Source organism: Oncorhynchus clarkii, chromosome 10 (genome assembly GCF_045791955.1).
Source record: "Oncorhynchus clarkii lewisi isolate Uvic-CL-2024 chromosome 10, UVic_Ocla_1.0, whole genome shotgun sequence".
NCBI classification, from domain to species: domain Eukaryota; kingdom Metazoa; phylum Chordata; class Actinopteri; order Salmoniformes; family Salmonidae; genus Oncorhynchus; species Oncorhynchus clarkii.
The window spans coordinates 11,805,171-11,816,788 of NC_092156.1; the positions used below are offsets into that span (position 1 = coordinate 11,805,171).

General features: G+C 43.0%; 1 protein-coding gene across 1 annotated transcript in view; it reads right to left on the minus strand.

The window, feature by feature from the left end:
* Positions 1–11,618, minus strand: part of LOC139418009 (rho GTPase-activating protein 26-like) — a 156,401-nt gene that overhangs the window by 98,129 nt on the left and 46,654 nt on the right. The window contains exons 2-6 of the mRNA XM_071167087.1: positions 10,776–10,871; positions 10,273–10,334; positions 8,568–8,639; positions 2,628–2,729; positions 935–1,045 (exon numbers count right to left, since the gene is read on the minus strand). Of these exons, the coding sequence (XP_071023188.1) occupies positions 935–1,045; positions 2,628–2,729; positions 8,568–8,639; positions 10,273–10,334; positions 10,776–10,871 (443 nt within the window). The remainder of the gene's footprint in view (positions 1–934; positions 1,046–2,627; positions 2,730–8,567; positions 8,640–10,272; positions 10,335–10,775; positions 10,872–11,618) is intronic.

The following is an 11,618-nucleotide window of genomic DNA, read 5'->3' on the forward strand; positions in this document are numbered from 1 at the left end:
AGTATAGTAACATTAGAACAGTAACAGTAGAACAGTAACAGTAACAGTAGTATAGTAACAGTAGTACAGTAACAGTAGTATAGTAACAGTAGTACAGTAACAGTAGAACAGTAACAGTAGAACAGTAACAGTAGAACAGTAACAGTAACAGTAGTATAGTAACAGTATAAGAGTAACAGTAGTATAGTAACAGTATAACAGTAACAGTAACAGTAACAGTAGTATAGTAACAGTATAACAGTAACAGTAACAGTAACAGTAGTATAGTAACAGTAGAACAGTAACAGTAACAGTAGAACAGTAACAGTAGTATAGTAACAGAATAACAGTAACAGTGGTATAGTAACAGTATAACGGTAACAGGAACAGTAGTATAGTAACAGTAGTATAGTAACAGTAGAACAGTAACAGTAGAACAGTAACAGTAGTATAGTAACAGTAGAACAGTAACAGTAGAACAGTAACAGTAGTATAGTAACAGTAGAACAGTAACAGTAGAACAGTAACAGTAACAGTAGTATAGTAACAGTAGTACAGTAACAGTAGTATAGTAACAGTAGTACAGTACCAGTAGAACAGTAACATTAGTATAGTAACAGTAGTACAGTAACAGTAGTATAGTAACAGTAGAACAGTAACAGTAACAGTAGTATAGTAACAGTAGTACAGTAACAGTAGAACAGTAACAGTAGAACATTAACAGTAGAACAGTCACAATCGTAGGGTTGCAAAACTCCAGTACCTTTCCCCAAATTCCCAGGTTTTCCAGAAATCCTGGTTGGAAGGTTCAGGAGGGAATAAGCAGAAAATACGTCTTTCAAAAAGGATTTCTGGAAAATCTGGACGTTTTGGGAAAGGTACTTGAGTTATGCAACCCTAAGCAGTATACAGTAAAATACAGCAGATGCTGAGGGCGGTTGGCATTCTCACTCACCGGCTCTACGAAGTCAAACATCTTCCTCTCCTGGACTTCCTGCACCTTGAACACATACTCCAGAGACACCTCATAGAAATGCTGCCGCACGTGGTCCACCTGACTGTCTGCCTGCACAACACACACGTGACTCTGTTGGAACTAACGTTCAGGACACACACATCACCTCAGGATTGAAGTGAGACAACTCACAAACACATGAACACTTAAAGGTAAACATGGACCTACTGCAGCAAGCGAAAGGTGTGTGCTTACTTCATGGAAACATGGACCTACTGCAGCAAGCGAAAGGTGTGTGCTTACTTCATGGAAACATGGACCTACTGCAGCAAGGGAAAGGTGTGTGCTTACTTCATGGAAACATGGACCTACTGCAGCAAGCGAAAGGTGTGTGCTTACTTCATGGAAACATGGACCTACTGCAGCAAGCGAAAGGTGTGTGCTTACTTCATGGAAACATGGACCTACTGCAGCAAGCGAAAGGTGTGTGCTTACTTCATGGAAACATGGACCTACTGCAGCAAGCAAAATGTGTGTGCTTACTTCATGGAAACATGGACCTACTGCAGCAAGCGAAAGATGTGTGCTTACTTCATGGAAACATGGACCTACTGCAGCAAGCGAAAGGTGTGTGCTTACTTCATGGAAACATGGACCTACTGCAGCAAGCGAAAGGTGTGTGCTTACTTCATGGAAACATGGACCTACTGCAGCAAGCGAAAGGTGTGTGCTTACTTCATGGAAACATGGACCTACTGCAGCAAGCGAAAGGTGTGTGCTTACTTCATGGAAACATGGACCTACTGCAGCAAGCGAAAGGTGTGTGCTTACTTCATGGAAACATGGACCTACTGCAGCAAGCGAAAGGTGTGTGCTTACTTCATGGAAACATGGACCTACTGCAGCAAGCGAAAGGTGTGTGCTTACTTCATGGAAACATGGACCTACTGCAGCAAGCGAAAGGTGTGTGCTTACTTCATGGAAACATGGACCTACTGCAGCAAGCGAAAGATGTGTGCTTACTTCATGGAAACATGGACCTACTGCAGCAAGCGAAAGGTGTGTGCTTACTTCATGGAAACATGGACCTACTGCAGCAAGCGAAAGGTGTGTGCTTACTTCATGGAAACATGGACCTACTGCAGCAAGGGAAAGGTGTGTGCTTACTTCATGGAAACATGGACCTACTGCAGCAAGGGAAAGGTGTGTGCTTACTTCATGGAAACATGGACCTACTGCAGCAAGCGAAATGTGTGTGCTTACTTCATGGAAACATGGACCTACTGCAGCAAGGGAAAGGTGTGTGCTTACTTCATGGAAACATGGACCTACTGCAGCAAGGGAAAGGTGTGTGCTTACTTCATGGAAACATGGACCTACTGCAGCAAGCGAAAGGTGTGTGCTTACTTCATGGAAACATGGACCTACTGCAGCAAGCGAAAGGTGTGTGCTTACTTCATGGAAACATGGACCTACTGCAGCAAGCGAAATATGTGTGCTTACTTCATGGAAACATGGACCTACTGCAGCAAGGGAAAGGTGTGTGCTTACTTCATGGAAACATGGACCTACTGCAGCAAGGGAAAGGTGTGGGCTTACTTCATGGAAACATGGACCTACTGCAGCAAGCGAAAGGTTGTGCTTACTTCATGGAAACATGGACTTACTGCAGCAAGGGAAAGGTTGTGCTTACTTCATGGAGATGTGCTTCTTTCTTCTTTGCTGATAGACTCAGGTGCTTCTCCAGTACAGCACAGTACTTCTCCGTCTCTTTGTCATATTTCTTCTTGGCTTCCTGTGAGACATCAGTAAAAAGGTCACCAACCTTCACTTTGTTTCCTCTAAAGTCCTGGACACCACACACAGCAATGTTTATTTTTAATTAACCAGGAAGCCCAATTGAGGTCAGAAGACCTCTTTCTTTAAGGAGACTACTATATCAGACATATGGCCCATTTCCAAAAAGGATTTAACCTGGTGTTATACCCAAAAGACTCAGACTTGTTTTGTTTCAATCTACGCGGGCCAGCACCCATGCTTTACTGGCCCGTGGCTCCGATGGACTTGTCTCACTTGGGGCCAAAGCCAAGCCACTGGTACTGCAGCTTAAATTTACATAACAATGGCTAACTGTGGACCTTAACACCTTCTCACAAAGCAACCGTTTTGATTATGCAGGGTTGTTAATTCTGCTTTTTACAAGTTCTCACTGTCAGCCCCAGCTTTGGAAACACAATGCCCCTAGTATATCATAAGGGTGTATACACTAGTGTAACACTGGTGTTACAGTCGAAAAGCAGCAATAGATCTCTGTTTTGGCATCATCACTGCTACACTCTTAGATAAATGGGTGCCATCTAGAACCTGAAAGGATTCTTCAGCTGTCCTAATAGGACAAACCTTTGAAGAACCACGTTTGGTTCCATGTGGAACCCTTTCTGGTTCCATCTAGAATCCTTTCCACAGACGGTTCTACATGGAACCCAAAAGGGTTCTACCTGGAACCAAAATGGTTCTCCTATGGGGACAGCTGAAGAACTCTTTTGGATCCCTTTTTCTGAGAGTGTAGCTTCCAACAGAACATAATTTTTCAAGAGTCGTGGGTATTATTGGTATGTCCAGAGCTCAGCTTCACCGACAAACCTGGAAGCACATGTTGTGAGACACAGGTTGAAATCACAAGTCCTCTAGGGCTGCTGAAACCAACAGAGACAGCTCACAGCTGGTGGGAAAACAATCGACCACTTTATACTGAACCTCTGGTGTTGAGGTCATCCACAGACAGACATACAGACATAACAGGGTGTGTCAGTACTAACACACAGTACAGTACTCATCACCCTGGGGCACATTGACTGTGTCCACACCTGCTACTGAGTGATGTCATCATCCCTGTCCACCCAGTCACATGACCCAGCTTTTCAAAACCAGCCAGTTTCCACAGGAAGTAGAACCAATCAACCCTTCACAGAAAAGAATGACCACAACAGCTGCTCAACACATCACTTCGAAGCATCATAATATAGCAAACTAAAGTCATTCTTTTAGCTCTAACCCTTCATAATAAATGTACCTGCATCATGGCTGTTATACACTTTTGACATGCTTCAAGGCCGTGCTATCCGGGATCCTTGGGATATCCCTATCCCCCATTGAAGTTGAAATGTTGAATGGTTAAGGTTAAGTACAGGTTATGGTTAAGATTAAGGTTAGGGTAGGGTTAGGGTTTAGGGTAGGGACTTCCCAAGGATCCCGGATAGAACTGACCTACGTTTCAATGTAGGCTTTTTGAGTTAAAGTATCCTTCAAACACTCAATTATTCTTCAAACATTCAATTAACATACACATCCTTCTAACTTAGGCTTCATGGTGTGAAGTACATTCACAAAGTTAAATCAATTTAATATCACTCTCAATATGATGTCTGTTACCTTTCTTCATTAACAATCAACCAGCTAAATCCTGATAAAGCCCTTCATGTATTACCATTATTGGCCAGGTGGAGGCAGTGTCTTATCACATACTTATCACTCAGCTCTGGCAGGCAGAGCTAAGAGCAATTTAGACACACTGAGGTAGTGTAGGGAGATCTCTGAATGCGGTCATCAATGGTGATTTAATAGAGGGATGCTCCTCCCTGCAGTGCATACATTACATAGTCTACCCTACAAACATATAACTTATACAGTTGAAGTCGGAAGTTTACATACATCTTAGCCAAATACATTTAAACTCAGTTTTTCACAAATCCTGACATTTAATCCTAGTAAACATTCTGTCTTAGGTCAGTTAGGATCACCACTTTATTTTAAGAATGTGAAATGTCAGAATAATAGTAGACAGAATGATTTATCTCAGCTTTTATTTCTTTCATCACGTTCCCAGTGGGTCAGAAGTTTGCATACACTCAATTAGTATTTGGTAGCATTGCCTTTAAATTGTTTATCTAGCGTCAAACGTTTCAGGTAGCCCTTCACAAGCTTCCTATAATAAGTTGGGTGAATTTTGACACATTCTTCCAGATAAAGCTGGTGTAACTGAGTCAGGTTTGTAGGCCTCCTTACTCCCACAGCTTTTTCAGTTCTGCCCACAGATTTTCTATAGGTTTGAGGTCAGGGCTTGTGATGGCCACTCCGATACCTTGACTTTGTTGTCCTTAAGCCATTTTGCCACAACTTTGGAAGTGTGCTTGGGGTCATTGTCCATTTGGAAGACCCATTTGCGACCAAGCTTTAATTTTCTGATTGATGTCTTGAGATGTTGCTTTAATATATCCACATAATTTTCCTTATTTTGTGAAGTGCACCAGTCCCTCCTGCAGCAAAGCACCCCCACAACATGATGCTGTCAGCCCGTGCTTCACGGTTGGGATGGTGTTCTTCGGCTTGAAAGCCTCCCCCTTTCTCCTCCAAACACAACGATGGTCATTATGGCCAAACAGTTCTATTTTTGTTTCATCAGACCAGAGGACATTTCTCCAAAAATTACAATCTTTGTCCTCATGTGCAGTTGCAAACCGTAGTCTGGCTTTTTTTATGGCGGTTTTGGAGCAGTGGCTGAGCGGCCTTTCAGCAAGGCCTGAACTTCCTTACTGAGCGGCCTTTCAGGTTATGTCGATATAGGACTCGTTTTTACTATGGATATAGATACTTTTGTACCTGTTTCCTCCAGCATCGTCACAAGGTCCTTTGTTGTTGTTCTGGGATTGATTTGCACATTTTGCTTCAAAGTACGTTCATCTCTAGGAGACAGAATGCGTCTCCTTCCTGAGCATTATGACGGCTGTGTGATCCCATGGTGTTTATACTTGCGTACTATTGTTTGTACAGATGAGCGTGGTAACTTCAGGCGTTTGGACTTGTGAAGGTCTACAATTTATTTTCTGAGGTCTTGGCGATTTCTTTTGATTTTCCCATGATGTCAAGCAAAGAGGAACTGAGTTTGAAGGCAGGCCTTGAAATACATCCACAGGTACACCTCCAATTGACTCAAATTATGTGAATTAGCCTATCAAAAGCTTCTAAAGCCATTATATAATTTTCTGGAATTTTCAAAGCTGTTTAAACTTCTTAGGGCTGCAATTCCGTTAACGGGATCGATATGACAACAGCCAGTGAAAGTGCAGGGCGCCAAATTCAAAACAACAGAAATCGAATTAAAATTCCTCAAACATACATGTATTTTATACCGTTTTAAAGGTAATCTTGTTGTTAATCCCACCACAGTGTCCGATTTCAAATCGGCTTTACAGCGAAAGCACCACAAACGATTATGTTAGGTCACCACCAACTCACAGAAAAGTCACAAAAAGTCACAAAAAGCACAAATAGAGATAAAATGAATCACTAACCTTTGATTATCTTCATCAGATGACACTCATAGGACTTAATGTTACACAATACATGTATGTTTTGTTTGATAAAGTTCATATTTATATAAAATAATCTCAGTATACATTGGCATTGTTCACTAGTTCCAAAAACATCCGGTGATATTGCAGAGAGCCATTTTACAGAAATACTCATTATAAATGTTGATAAATACAATTGTTAGACATGGAAATATAGATATACCTCTCATTAATGCAACCGCTGTGTCAGATTTCAAAATAACTTTACGGAAAAAGCTAACCATGCAATAATCTGAGACGGTGCTCAGAAAAATATATATATATCGGCTAAGTTGGAGTCAACAGAAATCAGAAATAACATTATAAATGTTCCCTTACCATTGACGATCTTCATCAGAATGCACTCCCAGGAGTCCTAGTTCCACAATAAATGCTTGATTTGTTCGATAATATCCATTATTTATGTCCAAGTAGCTACTTTTGTTGGCGCATTTAGTACACAAATCCAAACGCTCGTGCAGGTCCAGCCGAACTTCGCACGAAAACTTAAAAAAGTTATATTACAGGTCAAAGAAACTTGTCAAACTAAGTATAGAATCAATCTTTAGGATGTTGTTATCATAAATCTTCAATAACATTCCAACTGGAGAATTCCATTGTCTGTAGAAATACCATGGAACGCAGGTCGCTATCATGTGAAATGCGCGTGACCAGGACCTGGCTCTCTGCCAGACCACTGACTCAAACAGCTCCCATCCGGCTCCACAACACTGTAGAAGCCTCATTCAAGTTTCTAAAGATGGTTGACATCTAGTGGAAGCCTTAGGAAGTGCAACATAACCAATTTCCCACTGTGTCGTCAATAGGGGCTGGGTTGAAAATCGACCAACCTCAGATTTCCCACTTCCTGTTTGGATTTCTTCTCAGGGTTTTGCCTGCCATATGAGTTCTGTTATACTCACATACATCATTCAAACAGTTTTAGAAACTTCCGAGTGTTTTCTATCCAATACGAATAATATGCATATACAGTATTAGCAACTGGGACTGAGGAGCAGGCCGTTTACTCTGGGCACCTTTCATCCAAGCTACTCAATGCTGCCCCTGCATCCATAAGAAGTTAAAGGCACAGTCAGCGTAGTGTATGTAAACTTCTAAACTTGTGATACAGAGAATTATAAATTAAATAATCTGTCTGTAAACAATTGTTGGAAAAATTATGTCCTAACCGACTTGCCAAAACTATAGTTTGTTAACAAGAAATATGTGGAGTGGTTAAAAAACTAGTTTTAATGACTCCAACCTAAGTGTATGTAAACTTCCAACTTCAACTGTATGCAGTGGCACAACCGGGACAAAGTCAGTTACCTGCCAACCTGAAGGGGAAACGGATCATATCTGAGTGATCAGTGCATTTCCTAACAATCAGTGGATACGTTCAAATGTAACAGACAAATATGTTGTTTTTTTGTCTTTCAAAGGCTAAACAGGGATTATAAAATGGCTACATGACCCAATAAGGACTATAATTCCCCTCATAATCTACGAGGGATTGTAAAATCACACAATGACCCCATAGTAAGGATTAACAGGACCTTTAGTGGGGGGATCCCCCCAATAGTGTGCAACTGCAACCAGCAATTCGGGGCGTTTCTGCATGTGGGCATTCCTGCACAGCAGGAACGCCACCCCTCGAGCATCCCATTAAGTCCTTCATGAACACCCCCCCTCTCTTTGCATCCTATTGGTTCATGCATTGCTATTTAGCTAGATAGCACATGAGGTCGCCCCTGCCTCCCGCCATCTGTGTACAAGAGAAAACCTTACCCGACAGGCAGGGCCAAAGGACACTGTCTACCAGTTGTTCCTGCCTCCCGCTAGCACAGCAGGTGGGAGGCTGGGGCAATACCATGTACTTGATGGTTACCGACACAGAGTGCTTGCTAGTTAGCAAGCCAGCACACAGTGTCGCTCCCGCCTGCTATGTATCAGAGTAATCCTTAGGACTAGCTGGCTAAACTAGCACAGTTTCCTTCGATCCTGTCTGCGGAACAGCTGCCCTTGCAGTTATTATCAGAACTGCGGGAAAACAGTGCCCATCTTCTGTGGGGTTTATAGGCTGCTGGCATTCAACGGTATTGTGCATTAGCGCCATCTACTGTACCGGAGTGCCCCCACCTCCCGCCTGTCCCGCCTAATATAAATATTAGTATGCTGTAAAGCCCCTTATTGTGGGCCTCAATTTCACCCTTCTAGGGGGTCCAGTCATAATATATCCTTACCTTGGCAGCACTGATCTGCTCCTTCCTGAAGCGCTCCAGCGGCATGATCAGCACATCATTGGCATTTTCAATCTGAGCAGAGATGCAGCGATCAGTCACAACACAGCTGATCACACAGGACCTCACTCCCTTTGACTTTTTCCACATTTTGTTACATTACAGCTTTATTCTAAAATTGAATAAATCGTTTTTTTCCCTCATCAATTTACACATAATACCCTATAATGACAAAGCAAAAACTGTTTTTTAGGAGTGCTAATTTACTAACAACGGAAATATCACATTTACATAAGTATTCAGACCCTTTACTCAGTACTTTGTTGAAGCAGTAACTACAGCCTCCAGTCTTCTTGGGTATGATTCTCCAGCTCTGTCAGGTGATGCTACAAGCTCGGCACACCTGCATTTGGGGAGTTTCTCAAATTCTCCTCTGCTGATATTTTTAAGCTCTGTCAGGTTGGATGGGGAGTGTTGCTGCACAGCTAATTTCAGATCTCTCCAGAGATATTCAAATCAGGTTCAAGTCCGGGCTCTGGCTGGGTGACTCAAGGACATTCAGAGACTCCTGCAGCCACTCTTGCATTGTATTTCTTAGCTGTGTGCTTAGTGTCATTGTCCTGTTGGAAGGTGAACCTTCGCCCCAGTCTGAGGTCCTGAGCACTCTTGAGCAGGTTTTCATCAATTACCTCTCTGTACTTTGCTCCGCTCATCTTTCCAACAATCTTGTCTAGTCTCTCAGTCCTTGCCACTGAAAAACATCCCCACAGCATGATTCTGCCACCACCATGCTTTACCGTAGATGGTGCCAGGATTCCTCCAGATGTGACGTTTCCATTCAGGCCAATCTTGGTTTCGTCAGACCAGAGCATCTAGTTTCTCATGGTCTGAGAGTCTTTAGGTGCATTTTGGAAAGCTCCAAGTGGGCTGTCATGTGCCTTTTACTGAGGAGTGGCTTCCGTCTGGCCACTCTACCATAAAGGCCTGATTGGTGGAGTGCTGCAGAGATGGTTGTCTTTCTGGAAGGTTCTCCCATTTCCACAGAGGAACTCTAGAACTCTGTCAAAGTGACTATCGGGTTCTTGGTCACCTCCCTGGCGAAGGCCCTTCTACCCCATTTGCTCAGTTTGGCTGGGCGACCAGCTCCAGGAAGAGTCTTGGTGGTTCAAACTTCTCCCATTTAAGAATGATGGAGGCCACTGTGTTCTTGGGGACCTTCAATGCTGCAGACATTTGTTGGTACCCTTCCCCAGATCGGTGCCTCAACACAATCCTGTCTCGGAGCTCTACGGACAAATCCTTCGACCTCATGGCTTGGTTTTTGCTCTGACATGCACTGTCAACTGTAGGAACGTATATAGACAGGTGTGTGCCTTTTCAAATCATGTCCAATCAATTGAATTTACCACAGGTGGACCCCAATCACGTCGTAGAAACATCTCAAGGATGCTTAATGGATGCACCTGAGCTCAATTTCGAGTCTTATAGCAAAGGGTCTGAATACTTATGTAAATAAGGTATTTCTGTTTTTTATTTATAATACATTTGCAAAAATGTCTTAAAACCTGTTTTAGCTTTGTCATTATGGGGTATTGTGTGTAGATTGCTGAGGGGGAAATGTTTTAATCAATTTTAGAATAAGGCTGTAACGTAACAAAATTCAATGGGTCTGAAAAGTTTCAGAATGCACTGTATATCTGACACTCACCATCCGTGTCCTCTCATCCTCCAGGTTCTGCAACACTCCAGCAAACTCCTGTAGAGACTTTGCTGTAGATGGTTAGAGACAGACAGACAGACAGACAGACAGACAGACAGACAGACAGACAGACAGGGTGGAGAGAGGGAGGGAGGGAGGGAGGGAGGGAGGGAGGGAGGGAGGGAGGGAGGGAGGTTAACAATAAATAATAAGCCAGTGATCATACTGTACACAATCTAACATTCAACAAGTGTGACTTTGCATAACAAGGTTATTCATTTGAAATCCTAGTTGACATGCTTGCTTTAGAGCAGGTTGTGTTTTCAACTAGCAAGCTACTGATTGTTCCATCCCTGCTCTAGACCAGGGTTTCTCAAACTCTGTCCCGGGGCCACCCCATGGTGCACATTTTGGTTTTTGCCCTAGCACATTTTGTTACGCGATTTGGACACTGGTGATGAGCTTATGCTGGTGCTGAGTGTGTAACTACAAGCTTCTCAGGGCGAGCTCACCAATACATATCTCGTCATCCGTTTCTGCATCTCCTATACACTGGAACTTAAACTCGTTGAGAGACTCTGCAAATTTCCTCTTGGCCGTGGACAGATCTGAAGGAGGACAGAGAGAGGGCAAGTCACGTTAACAAAAAGAGGGAGGCGTATGGGCATCTTTAAAAAACAATGCATGAGGTGTTAAAGGCTCCTTCCTTAGCTATGTCCTCTGCACAGTTTGTGTGTCAACCATTCTCACAGAGAGAGAGGAAGGAAGGGAGAGAGAGAAATTGACCATGCTTGTGTAAATAGCATGAGCCCTTCATGGGGCGTACCTGTAGGATTTGCAGTTGCTTGCCAGTCTGAATCATTTTTAACTGAGGCCCTGTAACCTGGTACTTTTTCAGAAATACTGAATGCCTCAGCATATCAAAGAAGCTCTCGACTCAGCAGTGAGACCTCAGAGCTGGCTATAAAACGCCAATGGTTTCAGAGTTTGCTCTCGTAAACTGAGTCTCCTGACTGAGTTTAGACTATCTCGTCACATTGTAAAGATGACATGAACATATCTGTAGCAAAGAATAGTGACATGACTCTAGTGCTAATTGCACTGAGATTTGTATTTAATAGGGATCCCAATTAGTTCCTGCCAAGGCAGCAGCTACTCTTCCTGAGGTTTATTAGGGATCCCCATTAGTTCCTGCCAAGGCAGCAGCTACTCTTCCTGGGGTTTATTAGGGATCCCCATTAATTCCTGCCAAGGCAGCAGCTACTCTTCCTGGGGTTTATTATGGATCTTGTGGCGTATGCATGGGTGTCCGAGCTGTGTGCTAGTAGTTTAAACACTGCATGTACCTGAGCACA